This window comes from Pelophylax lessonae (assembly GCF_965119305.1).
Source record: "Pelophylax lessonae genome assembly, chromosome: 1".
NCBI lineage: Eukaryota > Metazoa > Chordata > Amphibia > Anura > Ranidae > Pelophylax > Pelophylax lessonae.
Window position 1 is genome coordinate 370,283,772 of NC_138768.1, and position 25,719 is coordinate 370,309,490.

Genomic DNA, 25,719 nt, shown 5'->3' on the forward strand with positions numbered 1-25,719 from the left:
CCCCATAGGAGTCCCTTGCCTGCTCTAAAGGGGGATGTATAAATATGGGGGACCCTCACCCTGGCCTGCTCTAAAGGGGGATCTAGGGGGGACCTGGGATGGCTGACCTGCCTGCCATTGCCTGCTCTAAAGGGGTATTTATAAATATGGGGGACCCTCACCCTGGCCTAGGCCTGCTCTAAAGGGGGATCTAGGGGGGACCTGGGATGGCTGACCTGCCTGCCATTGCCTGCTCTAAAGGGGTATTTATAAATATGGGGGACCCTCACCCTGGCCTAGGCCTGCTCTAAAGGGGGATCTAGGGGGTTCTAAAGGGGTATTTATAAATATGGGGGACCCTCACCCTGTCCTAAGCCTGCTCTAATTGGGGATCTAGGGGGTTCTAAAGGGGTATTTATAAATATGGGGGACCCTCACTCTGGCCTAGGCCTTCTCTAAAGGGGGATCTAGGGGGCTCTAAAGGGGTATTTACAAATATGGGGGACCCTCACCCTGGCCTAGGCCTGCTCTAAAGGGGGATCTAGGGGGTCCCCCCTAGATCCCCCTTTAGAGCAGGCCTAGGCCAGGGTGAGGGTCCCCCATATTTGTAAATACCCCTTTAGAGCAGGCAACCCCCTAGATCCCCAATTAGAGCAGGCTTAGGACAGGGTGAGGGTCCCCCATATTTGTAAATACCCCTTTAGAGCAGGCAACCCCCTAGATCCCCAATTAGAGCAGGCTTAGGACAGGGTGAGGGTCCCCCATATTTATAAATACCCCTTTAGAGCCCTCTAGATCCCCCTTTAGAGCAGGCCTAGGACAGGGTGAGGGTCCCCCATATTTATAAATACCCCTTTGTTAGAGCAGGCAATGGCAGGCAGGTCAGCCATCCCAGGTCCCCCCTAGATCCCCCTTACAGCAGGTCAGGGTGACATTCCCCCTTAAAGCAGGCCAAGCAGGGTTCCCAGGCCTCCAGTCCAGTGAGTCCACCACAACCTTACCTACCGTTACAATCCTCCTCTGTTCTTCTCCCGCGCTGGACATTCAGTCACAGAGAGATCACTGCGCAGCCGCGCACGCAGGTCTCTCTCCAGTCTCCACCACGACTCCACTTTGTGGGCGGTGCCACTGCCGAACAGGAGGCGGGAGCGGACAACCCGAGGGAGGCCTGAGGCTCCGCCCCCGAGCGATCCGATTTCAGCAGACGGGCAGAGTGAGTCACTAGTTTCGGCGCGGCAGACACTGCAAGGACCGCTCACGGACACCAGTGTCCGTGTGCAGACACCTTGCCGACCCCTGAATACAATTACATCTACTGCCATCTAGTGGCGGTAGATGTAATTCCGGTAACGCAGCCGAAAGTAGCGGCAGCGGCGTTACAGGGACAAAATGAGTAATCTGATAGATTACTCGTTACCCTCAAAAGTAACTGCGTTAAGTAACGCCATTTACTTAAACGCAGTTACTACCAACACTGGGTGTCATGCAATGAAGCATGAAGGGAAGATGATTTTTGGGCCACCAATCATAGTTTAGCAGAAGGAGAGCCATGGCTGGGTCGGGGGCACATTTGGTGCCAATGACTGATGAGATGAAGTGAAACACTTTCTTCCAGAAGGGCAGAAGCTTAGGAAAAAGCCACCATACATGTAGTAGAGATCCTGTTTCATTGCAGGTTCACCAGCAGAGTGATGAGTTAGCTTTGGAGAATTTTCATAGCCGGAGTGGCTTATAATACCAACAATGCAGTAGCTTTAGGTGTGATTCCCAGTGTGATGTACAGTGGGAGACTTCAAGTAAGTTTTTGTGGCATTGCTCCATTGTAAATGGTTGAAGGTACAGGAAAGATAGGCTTACCAGTTCTTCATGGACTGGATTTTTTGTTGCAACTTTTTATGTCACAGGATATTTGCACAGCAGTTTATCAAATGCAAATTTTCAGGAAAAAGAACACTATAATGAATTTAAGTGCACACAAACACGATATAATACCCAATTGTTGATAAAATAAATTATGCAAATTTTGAAAACAGAATGATGGCTGCAGCTGTGTAACTACTTCCTGTATATATATATGTAGCACTGCCCCCCTTAAGAGCTGCTGGTTTTTAATACCTTTTGATTCCCCTGGGTTACCCGTAGCAACAGCAAGCAGAAATCCTAGCACTTTACATTTTTGTCTCAGTCAATGATCAGTCTAGGGGTTTATGTTTTTGTTGTTTTTATTTTATATTGGGATGGGAGAAGAGATGAGTGGGATACTCCAACACTTAAACTATTCACAATTCTGAGGACTTCTAACTTGAGGATGCGGCAAGGCCCCTACTTCATTCTGCCACTGTATGAATCTGAGGTAAATGTTCCTTATAGTATTTCTCTTCAGGGCACTCACCTAGTACCCCATTTCATCCAGCTGACACCTGTCCACTGACTACACTACTCCGGAGTGGTCCCATTCCTGGGCAGACCCTTAGGCAAGATCATCTGTACTCATGATACCTCTTTCCAGATTCTCGCAGTGCCCCAACTCCTCCAGTCAGCTCTCCTGGACCTCTGGGCTCAGCTCCACACCTCTGGTTCACCAGGCCGACTGCCTGTGACCACGCTCCAACCACTTCAGAAGAGGAGGCAGCCGCCACCCTCCTTCTGGGACTCTGCTTCCCACCAAAGACCCCGTGCACACGTGCCCCCTGGCTTTATATACCACACCCCACAATGCACGAGACAGCCGTCTGTGCCAATCCCTGGGGCTGTATCAAAGCCTGTGTCCTCATTGGCCAGTTTTCCTCCACTGTTCAATGTGCCTCCCCATTGGGCACAGTGGGGACATTCCCTCAGACCATATGAATCATACACTGGACACATTGAACATAACTCACAGATCCTGGTCCCTGTTAAGCAGAGGGCAATATCGAATGTACCTGCTGCTCCTCTGATAGGTAGACAGAGCCAAAAACTATACTCACTCTCTAGCACCTACCTAGGAGGGTGCTACATATATACAGTGTATCTCACAAAAGTGAGTACACCCCCCACATTTTTGTAAATATTTTATTATATCTTTTCATATGACAACCCTGAAGAAATTACACTTTGCTACAATGTAAAGTAGTGGGTGTACAGCTTGTACAACAATGAAAATTTTCTGTCCCCTCAAAATAACTCAACACACAGCCATTAATGTCTAAACAACTGACAACAAAAGTGAGTACACCCCCAAGTTAAAAAAAAATTTGAAAATTGGGCCCAATTAGCCATTTTCCCTCCCCGATGTCATGTGACTTGTTAGTGTTACAAGGTCTCAGGTGTGAGTGGGGAGCAGGTGGGTTAAATTTGTTGTTATCGCTCCCACTCTCTCATACTGGTCACTGGAAGTTCAACATGACACTTCATGGCAAAGAACTTTCTGATGATATGAAAAAACAGAATTGTTGCTCTACATAAAGATGGCCTACGCTATAAGAAGATTGCCAAGACCCTGAAATTGAGCTGCAGCACGGTGGCCAAGACCATACAGCGGTTTACCAGGACAGGTTCCACTCAGAAAAGGCCTCGCTATGGTCGACCAAAGAAGTTGAGTGTACATGCTCCGCGTCATATCTAGAGGTTGTCTTTGGGAAATAGATGTATGAGTGCTGCCAGCATTGCTGCAGAGGTAGAAGGGGTTGGGGGGAAAGCCTGTCAGTGCTCAGACCATACACCACACACTGCATCAAATTGGTTTGCATGGCTGTCGTTCCAGAAGGAAGCCTCTTCTAAAGATGATGCACAAGAAAGCCTGCAGTTTGCTTTAGACAAGCAGACTAAGGACATGGATTACTGGAACCATATCCTGTGGTCTGATGAAACCAAGATAATTGTATTTGGTTCAGATGGTGTCAAGTGTGTGTGGTGGCAACCAGGTGAGGAGTAAAAAGACAAGTGTGTCTTGCCTACAGTCAAGCAAGGTAGTGGGAGTGTCATGGTCCGGGGCTGCATGAGTGCTGCCGGCACTAGGGAGCTACAGTTCATTGAGGGAACCATGAATGCCAACATGTACTGTGACATACTGAAGCAGAGCATGATCCCCTCCCTTTGAAGACTCGGCCGCCGGGCAGTATTCCAACATAATAAGGACCCCAAACACACCTCCAAGACAACCACTGCCTTGCAAAAGAAGCTGAGGGTAAAGGTGATGGACTGGCCAAGCATGTCTCCAGACTTAAACCCTTTTTAGCATCTGTAGGGCATCCTCAAACGGAAGGCGGACTCCATGCCCAAGAGGGTTAAGGCAGTGCTGGAAAATAATGATGGCCCCACAAAATATTGACACTTTGGGCCCAATTTGGACATTTTAACTTAGGGGGGTACTCCCTTTTGTTGCCAGTGGTTTAGACATTAAGGGCTGTGTGTTGAGTTATTTTGAGGGGTCAGCAAATTTACACTGTTATATAGGCTGTACACTCACTACTTTACATTGTAGCAAAGTGTAATTTCTTCAGTGTTGTCACATGAAAATATATAATAAAATATTTACAAAAATGTGAGGGGTGTACTCACTTTTGTGAGATACTGTATATGTATGCTGTTCAGGAGAGTAATGTAGGTTTGTTTCCCATTATCCCTACCTGCTCCTGTGCAATGGGAGCCATGTATCATATAGAAGAGGCATTTCTACCATTTCTATATATGACAGCTTCCCACTTTTACTGGTCCCTAAGAAAGCCACCCACAGCATCCCTAGGAACCATTGATGTCACGGGGAATCCTTGCTACTTTTAAACAAAGCAGCGTGGATAGCCAAATTTGGTCAACAATGTCACCACTATCCTTGCCCCTTCCCTCGTTTAGCTAATGACAGCTCAGGGAGCTGTCATTCAGCTATGTGTATCATCAGGGTTGATCATGTGTTCTGGGTTGTCTGGCTTTTTTCAGCGGTTGACAGGCATCTTAAATGATAATAGATTTATGAGGGGCTTTTTTTGAGATTTTTTTTGTAATTATGAACTTGTTAAATGCTTTGGTGTCTTTATTTCTAGATCCCATTTTTTTTTTTCATGAGAACAGGTACTATGTATCCCATACTCATTCATGCAGGGCATGGTATCTAGGGGCCTCCTTACTATTAAATAAGGCTTCCAAATTTCAATAAGCCCTCACCCACAGACCCCTATAACCACCTTATCAACATGGGACAAGACACTTTTCCGAGGGGATTTTCCTTTGAATGCACCCCCCGTGTTCTGGGCATGTGGTCTGGTATGGCTCAGAAGGATGGGAACCGCATGACTCACAGGGTCTGGTATGTATTTTGAGAGGGGTTCTACACAACTATTTTCATTTATTTCTTGCTGTAGGATGTGCTAAAGCAAAAATTACATTTACAAATAAAAAAATTATACAGTTTAAATTGCCAGAAAATTAAATTTATTGTCTGTTTCTATAAAAAAATAAATAAATAAATAAAAAGGACACAAAGGTTTCCCCAAAACACATAGCATACCCTTGACACCTTTCAAAGTCAATTGCCAGCATTTTAAAACTTTTTTTTCTTTAAAAACTGTCAGTGCTGCTGCAGCCCTTTCTGTACATGCTCGAGATGCACCCCTTCACAGGAAAGATTAGGACATCCCCAGGCATGGCATTTAAAGATATTGGACAGGTATTTCACTTTAAGCATTTAAAAATCATTGCTCCTGGCTGAATTGAATTCTTAAAAAATAGTTTTACATTGGTATGTGTTCCTTAGGGCAGTGCCCACCCCTCATGCTTTTTTGACACCCCCTTTCCTATCAGCCCAGAAAGTGGGTATTTTTAATTTGATAGATTCAACACCAATTCATTTCAGTGGTGTTCTGTTTCAGTATGTAAACTTCTTTGAAGTTTGCAGAACCCTGCTTAAACCAAACCCAGGGTAGTTTGGCTAATCCCTACTGGTAACAAGTCCCCATCCATAATCATTAATCATTCTGTAGCACTGCCCCCTTAGGGGTTGCTTGTACAGTAGTTGTTGTTCTTCTGTGCCGTTTTAACCCTGTGAACTATCCAGCCCTCCTGACACTCTAGGTTCAGACATGTTGTGTATACCTTTAAATGACACATTGACACAATGTAAATCTGTTTAAACTCTTAGATTTACTTTACTCAAAAAGAAGGCTTAAAGTAGGTATTATTCAACTAGGCCCTAGGTAAAATGCCAAGGCTCAGTTGAAATAATAAAAGAGAACAGTTAAATAACCAGCTATAGTAACAAGCAAATAACACCAATATACACAGTATATAACAGTAGATGAATAAATCTCTCAGAAAGCTATGAATTGCTAAATGAAATACTCCTACTAAAGGGGAATCCCAGGCTGGCCTATAGTACCTGTAACCTAATGAGAGATGAGGTAATTTAGATACCAGTAGCATGTCCCCTTTAAAAGTACTAAAATAGCAATGTTCAGAATGCAAGGTCTTGCTATTATCTTCACCGGCAGTTGGAGCTCAAAGAACAAATGATTCCCAAGTGTAGCAGAGTGTGAAACAAGCAACGGAAGATAGCTGATTCTGATTAAAGTGGAGTTCCCACCTATTTTGCAACTTTAGTGATTCCTGGAGTGCTCGCTATGCTGATCAACAATTGGGCATTTTCATTTTTATCGGGGGTCCCTTACCTTATTTTCAGGGCATTTTTAATTGTACTTCCTCCTTCTCCCCCCTCTGTGGCTGTGGCCACCAACATCACTTCCGCCTTTGCATTGCATCCTGGGAGCTGTTTGTCATCACTCCCAGGAGGCTGGAACACTTCCTGGAATCAGGAAGAAGGACTCAGCAGATTACACTGCGGCTTTAGATGCCCATATCCAAGATGGCCGCGCTCAGACAGCGTTTTTAAAAGTAAGATTTTGATTAAAATCCAATACTATACACCTTGTAAGTATGAGAATAGCGGTTCTGTAAAGGGCGATGGAATAGTATTATAGGGGTATTTTTAGTTAAAAAAGGTGTTTGAGGCCGGAACTCCGCTTTAATGATGATCCACTAACTGATCCAAATGTAGGGTGTCTGTATACAGTTTTCAAGAGATGCTGTAGCAATTGATAATTGCGCTTTGGGCAGGTGCTCTCTCGCCAATCCTGATGTCCCTCTTATAACTTCTGGAAGAACAAGCAAAGTCAACTCTCCACACTGTGAGACACTGAGATGGCTGTGCTCTGCTGATTCAGTGAGTTCCGCCAACTCTGATTTGATCAGCGATGCTGCAGGGATGTCCGTGATGTAAAAAGTGTCGTCCGCTCCGCCTGGGCTGAGTCTGCAAACGGCTGGGTGGCGTGCAGTAGGCCGCAGTCCTCTCTCTCTGCGGCGGATTGATGCACACACAATAGATCCTGGGAAGCAAGAGAGCAGGGGCCTGGTGAGCAGATCTCTATATAGTCTCTCCCACAATTCTCCCCTGGAGCGAATGGCCTGCTGGGAGGTGAAGTTCATAAACAGTTAATTGCAGTAATATCTTTCCAGAAGAATACAGTTTCCACAATGCTTTCTTTCCAGTCTCAAGAGTATGATGCATTAAATCTGAGACCAACACTAGGGGAGCACAGAGACAGACTGAGAGAGCAGAGAATAAGTCTGCAGTGTCAGATAATTGTAGTCCACTCCCGGATCCACTTCTCTATGTAAGTTTTGACAGCATGGGAACAAAATAAACACCAAATTTGAGTTTTATTATTATTATATTATTATCAAAATACCCAAACCAGTAAGAAGACAGCAAGGAAGGTTGAGCAAAGCAAGAAAGCACAAGATACCACCCTAAGGGCTTATTCACATGTCACTGGGCATGGTAAAACCAGGTGGTTGAGGTTTTACTACCCCTGTCCACCAGCATGTACACATGCTGCGAGCATGGTGCTGTGCTTTATGGTTGTGGAAAAACGTTCTCAGTATGTATTTTTGAGCAGGGAGCATGTTCACTGCCTGTCAAAGACCTCCGAAAAGTGATCTGAATGTGGACAGGCAGCGAGGAGGTGTTTTACAGGCAGTGAGGAAGCAATATGTCACTTCCTCATTGCCTGGATTACCCCATAATTGCCATACCACCACGACACATTTGCATGCATTGCACGCAGTTGTGGCATGATTCTGGTGCGACCCCATAGAACTGCATTGGTTACACCAACTGCTGCACCTGTGAACAAGCCCTAAATGATCACCTTGCTTTATGTTTATTAACCATTGTGTATTAGGAAAATGCATGACTGACTATCTCTTCAAGGATAATTAATTATAACACTTTTATAACATAGTAAATATAATGATTATTTTACAAGACAGTTTATACAGCTATGTCCCTTTTTCAATCTGTGAGAATGTAATTTATCTGAGTAAATTATAACTGTCTCAGCTGCTCGGGTAAATTGTGCTAATCGTTTTTTATTTGCATACTAAAGGTTTTATGTCCAAGTAGATTGTTTTCTAAATTAATACATTTTCATTAAAGATATAACATTTCTTGTCAAAATTCAACCAGATTTTTCCTGACAAGCTAAACCTAAATCTTTATTTTACCTTAATTTCATATTTTTTAATAAATAGCCAAATTGTCCCCCTAACAAGTTACATAAACATATACATACAGTAGCCACTAGTAGCTTATGGTTCAGGTCTATAGAGAGTTCGATCTGAACTCTAGCTGTTTCAATTTCACCGAACTGGCAAACCAAATGACCAGATTAGGCCTATTACAAAACTGCTGCTGCATCCAGAAATGATTCAATTAGTGGTGGTAACACTACCGCCCCTAACTGAATGACTTCCCGGCCTGTCCACTGACTTGTTTTACAGTTTAAAAAAGCCAGTAGGTATCATTGACCAATAATTGTCATGGCAATATGTGGTCAATGACTTCAGTAAGCATCACTAACAGTTTTGTTGAAATTCAGCAGACAGCTGGGGACCTTTTCATACACAGCCAGAGTCTGTCAGGAGTAGGATCGTCATGCATGGGTCATCGCGTTCTTGTTGTTGGGGTGTCATTCATCATAATTGATGATGTATCTGCATGTATCTGGGTTTACATATTAACATTGTGAGACCTTTTTTTTTTTTTTTTTTTACTTTGTCAAGGTATAGGTGTATTTATTGGTATTTTCCTTTTTTTTCTAAATGCTTAAAGTGATTGTTAAGTCTTGTGTTTTTTTTTTTTAAATACCAAACATGTTATACTTACTTGCTCTGTACAGTTGGCTTTGCATAGAGCAGCCTGGATCCCCCTCTTCTCGGGTCCCTCTTCAGCTCTCTTGGCCCCTCCCTCCTATTTAGTGGGCCAGGAGAGCCGTTTGCAGCTTGTTATGGGGGTACCCGAGCCAAGTCACAGCTCCCTGTGTCTATTCAGACACGGGCTGCAACCATGCCCCGCCCCCTCTCTCTCCTGATTGGCTGATCGATTTTGACTGACAGCAGCGGGAGCCACGCTGCACTCTCAGCCAATGAGGAGGGGAGTCCCAGGTAGCTTAAACACTCCTGCAACATTGCTGAATAAAGATGGGCTCAGGTAAGTATTAGGGGGGCTGCTGCACACAGAAGGTTTTCTTATCTTAATGCAAAGAATGCATTAAAATAAAACAAACTTCTGCCTTTAAAAAGGGCTAGTATGTAAATCTTACACATAAATGTGGGGGGATGGATATCTGAGGCCCCCTTAACTTAAAGGAGGATTCTATATTCTGATAAGATCAGCATGAGGACATGGTGCCTTTCCAGGGGGGCAACCCTGGCAGGGTACCCTCCCAATGTTAAGGGTATGTGAACTGGTGTGGCTCATTAGGGAGAAGGCACACCTGCTTCCCATCCCTTTCCTGGACAGCCATGCTGCCTGTCTGGGTAGGTGTCTTGTATGGCATGATTGGGCAACATCTCGACGACCTGCCAACACAAACATGACAACCCGTGCACAACAATACTGCTCCCAAAGGACTCTCACAGCAAATTACAAAGTTCCCCTTCAAAATTGACAACAGTTGCCTATACAGGATAAGTGTCATGGATTTTTAGGGGGCCTTTTTTTTTTTTTTTTGCAAACAAACTGAGCTAGCCAGAAAATGCCATTTTGTGGCAAATTTTGCATTGCATACTAGCACATTAGTGCAGTGCTCTCACCACTCCCTTTGGTCCACAGCACTTCCATCTTTACCTGGTCTTCCTTTCAGGTTCCATCTCTTTGACAGCTTGAATAGCCAGGCCACAATGAAGTCGCTCCCATGCATGCGGAGCACAGCAAGGGTGTTGTAAATGTTATGGGAGCTGTGCATGCATGTCCCAGATTACATTTCCACTGAAAGGCTGGAAGAGGTATTTATGACAGAAGAGACCCCCAGGGTTTTGTCTGTGATAAAAACACTGTCGGTCAGCAGTTTTTATAAAATAACGGGAATACTACTTAAAATAAAAGTGTAAATACTTATGCGCTGCTATGTGCAAATAATAAAAATTACCTAATTCTCAGTGCTAATGATCAAAAAATATTATCAGGATAATAAGATGAAGGTAGTGAAAAAGATAGAACAGCAGTAACTGTTATAATAGTGACCTCTAAGATTAAAAATAGAGATAGAGAAAATTAAAGCAAGGAGAACAGTACGCTTGTTCATAAACCAACCCTAAATGACATAGATCCACATAAAGCAATTAATATAAAAAAAACATTAAAAACATGTGTTTGACCATATAATCAAGGTAATATATACAAAAAAATATAAAAAAATTATAAAAAATTAATTGTGAAAAAGTCCAAAATGTGTTCATGCATATGAACAATCCGCAAAAGATTGTATAATTTCATTCATCCAGCAAAGTAAAGCAATCCTTGAAAGAGTTGTGACGATAGGACAGAACCACCACCAACAGGAGAAATCACTGCTCACCCTACGGAAAGACCACTATGGTCAAAACACGCTTAGTCACAAGGAAACTCAAGGGACTGTTCCCCTCCACTGTAGCAGCCTCCCACCCTGGATCACCAGATCAATCCACCAATCAATCTCTGCGGGTATCCAGGATCCTTGCCTCCAATGTTGGAAAATCACTTGGTTCCTCCAGAATCTGGAGCGGCTTGAGTGACGTCAGCCTGTCCACTAAATATGGGTCACAGGAGTGCAGAACGAAGTGCGCTCCTGTGACCTACAATGAGAAGTAGGACCAAAAGAGCCTTGGCCCTACTTCTCCTTTAAATATATACATGTTCAGCATTTTTTTGCTTTATAACTGATCTCCATACCGATATTATAGTGATATCAGCCTTCAGTAATCCTCTGTATGACCTCACTGAGAGAGGGAGAGGCAGCTCTCGCAGCTAATGAGGTCTCTGCTAATTTATGATAAGGAATATGCTTGCAGTAAGACTGATTCACAAGAATGTCGAAACAGAATTAAAAATGATTTGGTTGGTAAAACAGTTCATGTTCAGTATATGTATTTCCATTTCAAAATATGTAGTTGGTTTTCTGAAGTTCTATAATATTTGGATACATGGAAATGCTTGGGGAACTTCAGATAAGGCCTGTTTACTGGCCTTTTTTTTTTTTTGCACTGTATTTTTTTAAATGAAAGCAGTTTAGTACCTGAATTTGGCTTGGTATCAGCCTCATCAAGTCTACTGTACAGTTCGTACAGCAGAGCTTAGAAAGGGAGACTGAGAAGCACTGCAAGGGGCCAATTAGGTGCAAAGAGGAGAACTGAAAATGAAAATGAACCTGAACATCCCCTCCCTTATCAGACAGGGCTGTGCTGTGTTGCAAAGGTGTGTCAATCTTAGGACTGCATAATATGCTTTCATTGTGCACAACAGCAACCAATCAGGTTTAATTCTTTCTTTCTTTTTTTTTAACTGTCATTTCTCAGTACAATATTCAATATGACTGGTTTCTGAAAACAGTAAAAAATGCATATGGTACTTCTTTCCTATGACACCTTGACAAAAGAGACTATGTAGCTCCACTATGAAAAAATTGTATTGTAAAATGCAGTAAATAAGAATAATGTTTATGTTTCAGGGAGTTTGGGCAGCTGGCCGTTGAGTTATTGGACCAGTCATACAAGCAGGATGAGCAGTTGGCAATGAAACTGTTGACCTACGAGCTAAAAAACTGGAGCAACGCCACATGCCTGCAGCTTGCTGTAGCAGCCAAGCACCGGGACTTCATTGCTCACACATGCAGCCAAATGCTTCTGACAGATATGTGGATGGGAAGGCTGCGAATGCGTAAAAATTCTGGTCTAAAGGTTGGTGTCCTGTGAGGTGACTAAAAAGTAAAGCCATTTATTTTTTCAAGGTCATTTTATTAATTTCATTTGAAAATCCATGACAAACACTTATTCTGTAGGACCACAACTTCGATGCTAATAATTTACTTAATTAAGTTATAAAGCACCCCAAATGTGTATATTTTTAATATAGAGGATCATTTTTAAAAGGGAGTGGTAGTCCTAAAATGTAAAATAATATAAATAAGATCCAGTCAGCAAAGTTAAAAATAAAGATTTTTATTATTTTTTTTTTTTAGATTTTATTATTTTTATACTTTATGTTGGTAGAAGAAGAAAAAAACAGAATTGTCACATATACAAACCAGTCAGTTTTTAATTTGCACTCAATATTTTAAAGACGTTATTTGTTAGGTAGAGACATTATTTGTTAAGGTGATGAATAATGCATTCTTTTATCTCTTCTTTTTTTAGAAAAAAAAAAAAAAAAAAAGAATCCAAATATTTATTTGATATACAGTATGAAATAACATAATTATGAGACAGCAAAATGTAATGTAACCTGTCAAGTGGAATGTAAGGAAAGGGTGTTAGATTCATCAATAAAAAAATAAAAATGAATATATTTTTATTTTCTAGTCAGGTAAATTTAAATTATTGCACATAAACCTTTTGGATTTTCTTTTGTTTTTTGGCAGGTAGGGATTTAAACTCTTTTTTGCGTGTTTACCAAGCTGTCTTTGACCACTTTGCGAAAAAAAATCTTGTTGTTTACAGAGTTGAATAGTGATAACTCAGATTACATGCAGCTGAATAAATCAGAGAAGAGCCATATACCCCCTTTTCTGTACGACCCTGACTATCAAATAGAAAGAGACACTCAAAGGAAAAAGTTACTGCTCTTCTCCTTCTTTAGAAAACCCAAAATTCTTATTAAAAACCTGTGTAATGGGTTTATAACATTACATAGTTTCTTTTATAAATGATTTTAAATAGGTAGAAAATATGTAAAATGGTTTAAAAGCATGTCAACTTCGAAAAATAAAAAAAATGTACTCAAAACCATTATAATTCCCATGCATTTTGAAACCACTCCAGCACGACAGTAGTTCTGCCAACAGAAGAGCACACTATAAAATAGGATTTCGAGAATTCAGTTCCTAAAAGCTTAATTCACCAGGCTGTATTCCAATTCCTTAAATATATGATAAGCATTTCCATTTCAATATCAACAGTATCAACTTCCTCATCCAATGTTTCTATAATTAAATACAACGTATACTAGATGACAACCAGAACTGCTGTGTTTAACTACAACCCTTAACAATGTATATAATGCTGCTTCTGACCATATCCTATTATTGCCTCTTTAGGTGATTCTAGGAATTCTTCTTCCACCATCAATTCTTAGTTTAGAGTTTAAAAACAAAGATGAGATGCCTTACATGTCCCAAGCACATGAATTGGAACTGCAAGAAAAGGAAGTGGAAGAACCAGACAAGACCGTAAAAGAGAAAGAAGACGATGACATGGAGCTAACGGTATGATTGCGATTTGTAATGCTGATCTCTATTCAGAGTATATCCTCCATAGAAATGCAATATAGGGTTATTATTTATCAACTAAATATTGCAATTTCATGTGTCATGTGCAGTAATCTTACCTCTGTGTAACATTCAATCCACACTCAGCCATCCTGCTCAGCCCTTCCCCTCTCTCCTTAAAGTAGAACTATAGCCACACCATTTTTTTTTTCATTTTGGATAGAGTAAGAGAGGGCTATAACCCCTATCAGATTTTTTTTTCACCATCTCTGTCGCATTGTGGAGATTTTTCTTCACTTCCTGTCCAATAGCAAAACAGGAAGTGAGAGGAGATCCCTGCAAATTCCAGAACCAATGTCTCCTATGGAAGATTTACCCCTCTATTACTTTTCTGGGGACAACTCAAAATTTGGAATTTTCTTTTACTTTCACTTTCAATGATAATGGTAAACAGAACAAATGGAGAGGGCAAATCTCCTTAGCAAGGGCACAGACAGCGATAAAAACTGACAAGCATTATAATACCTCTCCACTCTATCCAAAACTAAAAAAAAAAAAGTTTTACCTTTAGTTATACTTTAAATACTTTTAACTTTACCAATACCCTGTTCTGGTTCTCACAAAATAAACTGTCATGTATGCCTCTAACAATGACTCCTCTGGTGTCTGTGTCTTGAATTCATTCCCTTTCATGCATTGTTCTTGACTTTACTAATTTTTTACTATTTTTGTTCACTAATATTTTCTATATTTTATACAGTTATTAAGACTTGATACATATTTTAAATACTTTTTTAAACTTGAATAACTTACATGATGAGAAAGTTAAAGAATGATTTATAATCCCATAGTCTTTCCTGGCAATCAGGTTTAGTCAATATTTAACAATTTTTTCATCAATCAACTGTAGCTTCCCCAACTTATTTTTATATTGCTTCATTGTCTGAATTTTTCACTAGGCAAATGAAGCATTGATGTTCATGGAGGCAACTACCTACAGATATATGAAGGACAATAATAATCCTATTTAAAGGGATGGGTGGTTTAAAACAAAACTTTTTTATGCAGGGAGTGGTGAGGGTGTGGAGTCGCCCACCTGACGAAACAATCCAAGAAAGAATGGTGGACTTCAAGACAAAATTAAATTCTGTAAGTACTTGGGACCCATAGTCTTGTCCAGAGGGTGAGCAGGATGGACAGATTATTATTATTATTTTTTTTTTTTTTTGCTTTTACCGCTCCTTCACTCCCTTCATCTAGTATTCTGGTTTAGATAACCCATTCACTTCACATTCTTATCTCTATCTTTTCCCATTCTTCACCATATGAGGGTACTTAAAAATTACATTTGGATGATCAAATTGGTGTAATTCTAAGTTAGCTAATCAAAGCATATAATAAAACAGAGAGCGCATCCTGGAATTTTGTGAATCTGTGTATTATATAAAATAAAATTATTCTCATAAACATTATATTTCACAGCTTTGTATGCATTAAAATCGACTTGGCTGCTGTAGTGTACCATTAACCGTTATGAACACACAGTCCAGTCAGCTCCCGCTGTAACCACTACTTTTAACAGTGGTGTGTGGCCTGAAGTGGTTGGAAGTGTTGACCCCAAGTGGAATAAAGACCAGACTTTGTGTTCACATCCCATGCTAACAATTGCTGAATGAGAGCACTTGTATTCAAAGAGTTGCGTAGGAGTTGATACATTAGATGCAAATAGGCTGTACACTTTGCAAGTAAATGTTTACTTTATGAAGGAATTTTCTCTTAGCTTAGTGATGCTAATTCACTTTGCAAAGAATAATCAGTAAGTGCAAGGAAAATATAAAAAAAACAAAAAAAACTGTTTTGCTTGCACCTGATTGAAGTGCAGCTGTGGCAAAGTGAACAGCCTATTTACCTTTAGTAAATCAACCCCATTGCTTAATCCATAGATGCAAGTGCTGAAGGTTGTATAAAGAGACGAGTCTATGTTTCACAACAGGACCTCAGCAGATAGCATGTAAGTGAACCCCAAAGGGTCTGATGTGTTTATATATGCAGCATTATAAAGACAATCCTTGATAAGCTCTGTTTACCTGATTAGTGTTCTATTGCTATTGCTATGCATGATGAGGTCTCTATTGACCTAAGCAAATGGAAGAGGTAGAGGCCCTAAAAACTTATTGCAGCAATTGCAGAGATGGAAGCACAAGATCAGGACAATTAGGAACTAGAACTTGTACCCAAATTTATTGTTCTTCTCAAGCTTGCTTACCATAAATATAGATGCAGATGTAAAACAGTAACCAGCTTCAGCTAACAAGTGAAAAACCCACATCTCCCAGGAGTCCTGCAAAGAGATTAGGGAGCATTTGATATGCAACTGTCTTCGGCTGATGAGAAAGTCATCACAGCATCTGTTTTGGAAACCCATAGAAACACTTATAGGAAGCTATTTTGTAATCTCCTTACGCATCTTTAAACATTAAAATGTAAGTTCACCTGTTCACAAAAAAATGAAAAAGTGAACTAACACTGTACGCTTTTTAATGGCTTCTGAGACATATCAGAGCAATTCTAATTGGTCAAAGTGCCAGCATGTGAGCAATCAGAATCACTCTGATCCCTTCCAGAAGCCCCGAGGAACAAAGGAGAACAGTGGGACTTTCAAATCCCAGAACCAGCTTCATGGCCACTGACAGCTATTCACCTATGGGGGTGAGTTCCGGCGGGACCTAGGGATGTGGAGTGTGAAGGGTGAAAAGATGAATTTACACTTTTTAAGTACAAGAAGACATTAAAAAAACAAATGTTACTGTAAGGCCTCATGTACACAGCTGCTGACTAATGGACAGAGATGTATAGTAACTAAGTAGAACTACTTCACTACTGTACTTAAGTTTAGGTTAATCATTTGAAATAATAAAAAACAATATGATGTTCAAACTTTTGACTTCTTTCTTTAATAACTACATAACACAGTACTTGTACTTTTACTTTCAGTACTTGAGTAGCAAGTTTTTTTAAAAAACTACTGGTACTTTTACTTTCAGTACTTGAGTAGCAAAATTAAAAAAAAAAAACGACTTGCAATACTTAAGTACAAAAAATGTTGAATACTTTAGTACTTCTACTCAAGTCACTTTTTGATAGAGCCCTTCCACGTCTACTCAAGTCAATTTTTGATCTAGCACTTGTACTTTTACTCAAGTATGGGTTTTGAGTACTTTATACAAGTGTGCTAATGGATGTTTACGAGCAGTTGGGCTTTTTTTTCAGCAGGCCCTGAACTCTCCTCTGTTATCTTATCTGTCCATGTACACTGAGTCATTTATACTCGTTTAGAGGCAGTTTAGTGACATTTTTTTGAAAGCATAAAAATGCGTTCAGGCGGAAGTTTATTGCCTTTTGAGACACCAAATGCTTGTAACAGTGTGCAAACATGTCTAAATGCGGTAACTCTCATTTATAAGCATTTCGTTTATAGGTGTGTTCAATGAGGATATATTTCTGACCATTTTACAATGTAAAAATGCTTCTAAATGCAAACGCTGCTAAATGCGTATAAACACGGCATGTAAACGCGGCAAAACTGATGTTTTTTAATCGTCGGTTACTAGCTGTCAAGTTCCAGCGTTCAGGAGAGGTTTTAAAATGTCCCAAGTACATGAAGCTTTAAAATGTAATCAAGCCACCACAAGCACTCTAGACCATTATGGAGAATTTTAAAGCAGTGGAGGTGAAGAGATCTAATTGGAGAACTTGTTGGTGTGTATGGCTCCTACATCAAAAGGGTTTTCCACATTAATAAAAAAAAAGTGGTGAGTTAGTTTATAATTATCCCACAATACAAATATTATACCTATGACATGAATTTAAAGAGGTTGTAAACTTGTTTAAAAATTTTTTTTTTTTTTACAACCTGCAAGAGAAAGACATAATGAGCTAGTATGCATCGCATACTAGCTCATTATGAAATACTTACCTTAGAACGAGCCCCCGCCGTGCCGCTCTCTTACCTGTATGACGGGCGACATGACATGTCGCTCGTCTTCCGGGATTGCGGCATCCGGTCATCTGATTGGCCGGAGCCGCGGTGACGTCACTCCCGCGCACGCGCGCGGGAGCCGACGGTCACGGCACGGGGCTCTAAAGGAACGGCACGATCAGCCGTTCCTTCAGAGCGCATGCGCCAGTGACGTCACTGGCTGCATTAAAGGTAAATATCTCCTAAACGGTACATGTTTAGGAGATATTTACAGTACCTATAGGTAAGCCTTATCATAGGCTTACCTATAGGTACAACTTCCTGAGGAGGGTTTACTTCCTCTTTAAAAAAGACAGAAAATTAGGGCTCATTTACACTTCGACTTCAACACACATTAAAGCACCTATTGCTTCAATATGCTTTTTTTATGTATTTTTAATGCTTCTGTCATTCTTCGATGGTGCTTTGATGATGTTTCAGTGTGTTTTTTTAAGCTTCAATGAAGCTTGGCAGATACCCTGTGTGTTGATATCCATACCTGAAGTTTCTCCAAAACAAAGCAAAGCTAAAGCTGAATAAAAGCCTCTCAAAAGCTTCAGGGGCTTCAAGCGAGCTTTGTCATAGACTTCTATGGAGGCTTTGAAGACGCTTTGAAGCACCACTAAAACGACATAGGGTATACGTTTTGAAGCAAAGCAAAACAAACATAACCTGAGAACAGAAATGTAAGGTGACCATTTTATTTAGTGGCATTTAGAGTGCTTTAAAAAAGCATGTCCGAAGCCATGTTTTGAAGCAAGTGTAAACAAGCCCTTAGTGAAACCCCTGTGCTAAACTAGAAAGCAAAAATATAGAAACCTGTTTTGTGTTTGGAATAGGAGGAAAGGATAAAAATTCTATTCAGATTTTATTCAGATATTCATGCTGATGGTTTATTCACTGGGGAGATTTATCCTTTCTCTCAGTCCTGTGACTGGTTTTCAGGGTGTTAGTGCAAATAAGTATCTATTGCCATATAAAGTTTCTTGTTAGTCCAAGCCTAAAGTGTGTCAACACAGACGCTAAGGGAGGTTGTATATTCTTGATGTTGCTACATGAAGGAGTTTCTAATAGGGGTTGATATTATCATAAAGTAGAAAGCGTTTTAAAGTATAAAAGGGGTCTTTCGAATCTTTTATTCCCCTTAAATTGAAACTCAAAGGATTACATTCATTGGAAACACAATAAAAAAATCGGAAAAAAAAAAAACTTTTATAAAACATGTTGCACTTTATGCTAGTACTAAACCATGCTTGAGACACCTCCAGATAGCAATATCAAGAGGTCACTTCAACCAAAAAGAGATTAAAGCGGTAGTATACTTCGCTATATGACTTTTACCTACAGGTAAGCCTATAATAAGGCTTACTTGTAGGTACAATTAATATCTCCTAAACCTGCACGGTTTAGGAGATATTCAACCTGCATGCAGCCACTGACGTCTGCGGCGCATGCGTTCTGAAGGTCCGGCAGACCGTCAGAGCTCCTTGCCGGATCTTGCCGGAAAGTGAAACTCCCGCGTGCATGCGTCATCGCAGCTCCAGCCACTCACAGCGACGGAGCCACCGAACCAGGAAGAGACGCCAAGGGAACATGTCAGCTCCCTCAGCGTTGTCCAGATGACCGTGCCGGGGCTTCGTTCTAAGGTAAGTATTTCATAATGAGCTAGTATGCGATGCATACTAGCTCATTATGCCTTTGTCCTGCAGGGTTTTAATTTTTTTTTTTTATAAGTATACAACCGCTTTAAGGATCTATAATTCGTTGAACTGTAATTAATTAAATGTATTAACTGCTTAAAGCCTTTAGAAATGTTTTGTACCTTTCTTTTTGTTTATAAATTGAGGAGTGTTTGGTTCATATTGGTTATTCTAGGCAACAGGAGCTTTTTCTAGTTTAAACACTTAGGACCCTGTTTGTTTAAAGAAGGTAACTCCTTTTACTGTTTATTTTTACAATGTTTGAATGCTGGCACAAGCAGGGAGTGCGTTTAAAACAATGCAGTGTCCATCATGCAGTCCTAGAACTGCCAGTTCTGGCCATGAGATGAATTATGCACAGTCTCTAAGGTCAGGGCCAGCCTGGAGGGGAGTAGAAGCGATCTCCAAACATACAGAAATAAGAAAAAGAACAGGCGCCTCTGAGTGTAAAGTAAGGAGGAGGAATAAAACTTACATAATGAATGTGAATACAGGCACATTGGGGTCTCCTGTGGTCAGAGTCTCCATCGGGCTGCCTTCTGGGTCGTGTACTGCCGGTATGGCTGTTAGCACGCGCTCCTTTTTCAAGCTTGTAAAAGGAGTGCACGCTGACAGACATACCCAGTGCACATACTCCAAAACGCGATGCGAGCATGCCGTTGACGTATACAGGGCGATGCGGTCCAGCCTGCGGTTCAGCACTCGGACATGTCATCTATCACCACTTCCACTTCCTGCTGGCCAGGACAGTGCTACGAGCGGCCAGTACACGACCCGGAAGGTGGCCCAATGCAGACTCTGACCACCGGAGATCCCTATGTGTCTGTATTCACATTCATTATGTGAGTTTTAGTCCTCTTCTTCATTATTAAATTCTTTACAGTCTACACTCAGGCGCCTGTACCTTTTCTTATTTCTACTCTTTATTTTTAGGTGTTCCAAGGCTAATGTGAAATGCATTCAAAGAGAATAGTGCACAATTACTTTAAACAAGTCACTGTTGCTGGAGATGGTACATGTTCTCTGTGACTACTGTCTTTGTGTTTTCATTGACTTTACACTAACCCCAAGCGATTTCTACATCCAAGCCATCTTGAAGTGTCATTGCAATTTGCATGGTTTGTCTCCTGATCCTGCATTTTACAGCAGACTCTGGAAATGCCGTCTTTATTTAAAGTCGCAAATTAGGTGGAAATAAGGACAATGCTTTGAAAGTAGTCTCCAGCTGATTTGAAATTTAAATTCTGTTACATTAAGGATGTGTCAGGCAGTAATTAAAATTAATGAAATGCATGGACTCTTTTCAACAAGACACAAAGCTCATTTCTACAGAATAATACTTGTCAGAAATTTCAGTTTAGAACAAAATAAGACAAAACAATGGGTGTAATGTTTACTGTGAAATTCTTCAATTATAAAGTCATGATTAGTGTTATTCTACATTGATCAAAACCAGCACAACAAACCAAAACAGACAGGAAATGTTGTGCAAAGATGAAAATTCAACTCAACAATACGGCAGATTCCTTGAGTGGAAAGTAGAGTAGCAAATCTTACCATCCTTTTAGCTTTTCCCAAGAAGTGATAAAGTCATTGAGCTCTTCACTGCACATGCAATATTGTTAAACAATGACAAGGCATTGTTCCTACTTGATAATAAGCACTAATAAAGTTTTGTACAATCAGGGCTTATAAAAAAAACTTAGGGCACTACATGCTCATATTAACCACTTCCATACAGAGCAGTTAGACCCCCTTCCTTCCCAGACCAATTTTCAGCTTTCAGCACTCTCACACTTTGAATGACAATTGCTCAGTCATGCTACACTGTAACCAAACAAAATTTCTATCATTTTTTTCACACAAATAGAGCTTTCTTTTGGTGGTATTTGATCACAACTGGGTTTTTTTTTCTTCGTGATATAAGCAAAAAAAGAGCAAAAATTTTGAAAAAAAAACACTTTTTTTTAGTTTCTATTATACAATTTTGCAAAAAATTAATTTTTCTTCATACATTTGGGCCAAAATTTATACTGCTACATATCTCTGGTAAAATTAACCCAAATTAGTGTATATTATTTAGTCTGTGTGAAAGTTATTGAGTCTAGAAGCGATGGTACCAATTACTGAAAATTGATCACACCAGATGTACTAACGGCCTATCTCCTTTCTTGAGGCCCTGAAATGTCAGGACAGTACAAATACCCCCCAAATGACCCCTTTTTGTAAAGTAGACAGTCCAAGGTATTTAGTAAGAGGCATGGTGAGTTTTTTGAAGTTATAATTTTTTCCCACAATTCTTGGGAAAATGAAGAAAAATTTTTTTTTTCTTTTTTTTCCCAAAACGTTGTCAATGTATAAGCTATTTCTAACACATAGCATGTACACAGCAAAAATGACACCCCAAAATTCATTCTGTTACTTCTTCTGAGTATGGTGATACCACATGTGTGAGCCTTTTACACAGCCTGGCCACAAAAAGAGACTCCACGTCCAAGTAGCACCATAAGGCGTTTTAGGAGCATAAATACACATAAAACTTTCTTACTACCTATCACACTTTTCAAGGCCCTAGAGCACCAATACAATGGAAAAGTCCACAAAATGACCCCATTTTGGAAAGCAAACACTCCAACGTATATTCTATGAGGCATTATGGGTCCTTTGAACATGTCATTTTTTTCCACAAGTTTTTGGAAAATGTGGGAAAAAAATAAAAACTTTTTTTTTTTACACAAAGTTGTCAATTTATAGGATATTCCTAACACATAGCATGTACACAGCAAAAATGACACCCCAAAATACATTCTGCCACTCCTCCTGAGTATGGCAATACCACATGTGTGAGACTTTTTCACAGCCTAGCCATATAGAGGGGCCTAACATCCAAGGCGCATCATCATGCATCCTAGCCACTTGCCTAGGCCTATTTTTGACATTTGGTGTTTACAAGCTAAAATCAGTTGTTTTGCTAGAAAACTGCTTAGAACTCCCAAACATTATATATTTTTTTTTTAGCAGAGACCCTAGAGATTAAAGTGGAGATTATTGCAATATTTTTTATCACACCGTATTTGCGCAGCGGTCTTCCAAACGCAATTTTTTTGGAAAAAATTCACTTTTTTTAATTAAAAAATAAGAAACCAGTAAAGTTAGCCCAATTTTTTTCCATAATGTGAAAGATAATGTTACGCCGAGTAAATAGATACCCAACATGTCATGTTTCAAAATTGCGCACGCTCACGGAATGGCGACAAACTTTGGTACTTAAAAATCCCCATAGGCGACAATTTAAAAATTTCTACAGGTTGCCATCTTTGAGTTACAGAGGAGGTCTAGGGCTCAAATTATTCCCCTTGCTCTAACGATCGCGGCGATACCTCACATGTGTGGTTTGAACACCGTTTACATATGTGGGCGGGGTTTCCATATGCGTCGCTTCTGCGCGCGAGCTAACGGGGACAGGGCGCTTTCATTTTTTTTTTTTTTTTTTTACTATTTATTTTATTTATTATTTTTTATTTTTACACCGTTTAACAAAAAAAAAAAAATTATCATTTTTATTTCTATTACAAGAAATGTAAACATTACTAGTAATAGAAATAGGCACGACAGGACCTCTTTTTGTGAGATCTGGGGTCAAAAAGTCCTCAGATCTCACAAGTACACTAAAAGATAGAAAAAAAAAAAAAATTATTATATAAAATGAAAAAAAAAAAAAAAAGGACATTTAAACCGGTTGCTAGGCAACAACATTTTCCGTAGCTCCGGTCCTCCAAGACCATAGAGTCAAGTGAGGGCAAGCTTGCCCTCACTCGACATCCTGTCTGTGAGTATCCGGGACCGGATCGTTTTCCCCGCTGCCGGCGGGTCCGGTAAGCGGGGAAAAGGACCGGACGCGGCGGGAGGGGGGGGGGCACCTCTTCCGCCATCCCGAGGGGGGGGGAACCCACGGCGAATCCGCCGCTGGGACCACCCTTATCGGAAAGCCAACCGTCCACCGTTTAAAAAAATACCAGGGTTATGGCAGCTATCTGCTGCCATAACACCGGTATTTAGGTTTAAACGGAGGACGTATATAAACCTTTTTGGACTTGGACATGGTGGCTGTATGAAGGGTGACAGGTACTCGGGTACTTTGTTGGGCAGGTGACAGGCAGGTGACAGGTACTCTGGTACTGATGAGCAGGTGGCAGGTACTCGGGTACTCCGATAGGCAGGTGACAGGTACTCGGGTACTCTGATGGGCAGGTAACAGGCAGGTGATAGGTACTGATGAGTAGTACTGATACTGATAGGTGATACTGTACTGATGGGTACTGATGATCAGTACTGATACGTGATAGGTACTGATGAGTACTGATGAGTAGTGATGGGTACTGATGAGCAGGCGGCAAGTACTCGGGTACTTCAGGCGTCAGGTACTCTGATGAGCAGGTGGAAGGTACTCGGGTACTCCGTTGACAGGTAATCAAAGTATCCGAGTATCCGTCATCAGAGTACCCGAGTACCCGTCATCAGAGTACCCGAGTACCTGTCATCAGAGTACCCGAGTACCTTTCATCAGAGTACCCGAGTACCTGTCATCAGAGTACCCGAGTACCTGTCATCAGAGTACCCTAGTACCTGTCATCAGAGTACCCGAGTACCTGTCATCAGAGTATCCGAGTACCTGTCATCAGAGTACCTGTGTACCTGTCATCAGAGTACCCGAGTATCTGTCATCAGAGTACCCGAGTACCCGTCATCAGAGTACCCGAGTACCTGTCATCAGAGTACCCAAGTACCTGTCATCAGAGTACCTGATGGGCTGGTGACAGGTACTCGGGTACTTTGATGGGCTAGTGACAGGTGCTCTTTATTGGGGGGGGGCAATCAGTGTGGTTGGGGTGCACTGTATTTGGTAACTAGCTGTTACCACACTCTCTTCCTCACACAGGATCAGTGTGTGAGGAGGAGAACACGGTGACAGCTAGTTACCGTGTTCTCTGTTGACATGTGATTGGACACAGCCGGTCACGTGGTAAAGAGCCAATTTCATTGGCTCTTTACCTAGATCGGGGATCGACTCTGTCCGAGGGACGAGCCTCGTCCCCGATCGCTGCTCTGCGCGCCCCCGTGGGCGCGCATTGCAGAGAGAACGAGCGGCTCGTGCAGGAGCCGCTCATGTGATCGGCTGTGACTGACACAGCCGATCACATGGTAAACAGCCAATTTCTATTGGCTGTTTACCTTGATCAGGGATGGGCTATGTCCGAGGGACGAGCCTCACCCCCGATCGCCGCGCTGCGCGCCCCCGGGGGCGCGCAGTAGCAGCTAGAGCGGGCGGACGTCATATGACGGCCGCCCGGAACGGTAAAGCCATCCTGCCGGCGTCATATTACTATGCGCCGGTATGGATGTGGTTAAGAAACAGTATGCTATTGGTGGAGACAAATTACAGCCCAGCTCCTTTAACATCATTTTTGTAGTTTTGGATAGAATAGGGAAAGGGTTAGGACATCTGTCAAATTTTTATTGTAGTCAGTATAGACATATTTCAGGAAGTGAGATAAAATCTTTTGAACAGGGACACAGAAAATACAGGAAATACACAAAATGCATTTTTAGTAAAGTGAGGAAGGTTTAGAACTTCTGATACTGCTTGTATTGCCATTTCTTCTATAGTTGTTACCAAAATTCTCCCCAATGACAAAAATGTTAACTTTTCCCCACTCTGTCAAAACATTTTTGGAGTTAGTCACCAAATAAAAACGGAGGGGAATAAAACTAAAAATGTAAAACGAATGAAGCCAACACATCTAAGTGTTGGTAAGCTGAAATATATTACTTTTTTGGTTTAATACCGCTCTAAGTCTTATTGTCACAGTAGTATGTATTTACATTTGCCAGGCTATGGCCTTGCCTCAGAGGCCAATGTGCAATAAAAATGTGCCCAAATACACAGAACAGGTTACACAGAAGAGATAAAACAAAAAACAAAAATTAAATCGGGGAGTTCTGCTATTATATATAAGAGAGAAGAGGTACTATCCCCTATAAATGAAGGGGGGGGGGGTGTAATCAACAATTACAAATACCAAAAAAAAAAAAAAAAAAGATCAGAACACACCATTAAGTTACCTCTAAAATAATTTATTAGCCAATCTGACAAAAAATCTCAGTACAGCATCCGGTGTTCCTATAAATACAACCTCCCTACAAGTAAAACCACTACCAAAAGTAAACCACTAACCTAAAATTGCCCTTAAAG

At 40.9% G+C, this 25,719-nt stretch overlaps 1 protein-coding gene across 3 annotated transcripts in view; it reads left to right on the top strand.

Annotated features, from left to right (window-relative positions):
• Positions 1–25,719, top strand: part of TRPM3 (transient receptor potential cation channel subfamily M member 3) — a 552,760-nt gene that overhangs the window by 415,884 nt on the left and 111,157 nt on the right. For 2 of the 3 annotated variants that reach the window (XR_014225124.1, XM_082252764.1), the window contains exons 16-18: positions 11,994–12,222; positions 13,578–13,745; positions 14,817–14,897. Coding sequence is in view for 2 of the 3 variants with exons in the window: in XM_082252764.1 (XP_082108890.1) it covers positions 11,994–12,222; positions 13,578–13,745; positions 14,817–14,897 (478 nt within the window). In the remaining variant the exon portion in view is untranslated. The remainder of the gene's footprint in view (positions 1–11,993; positions 12,223–13,577; positions 13,746–14,816; positions 14,898–25,719) is intronic. The other variant, XM_082252765.1, reaches the window with a different exon arrangement.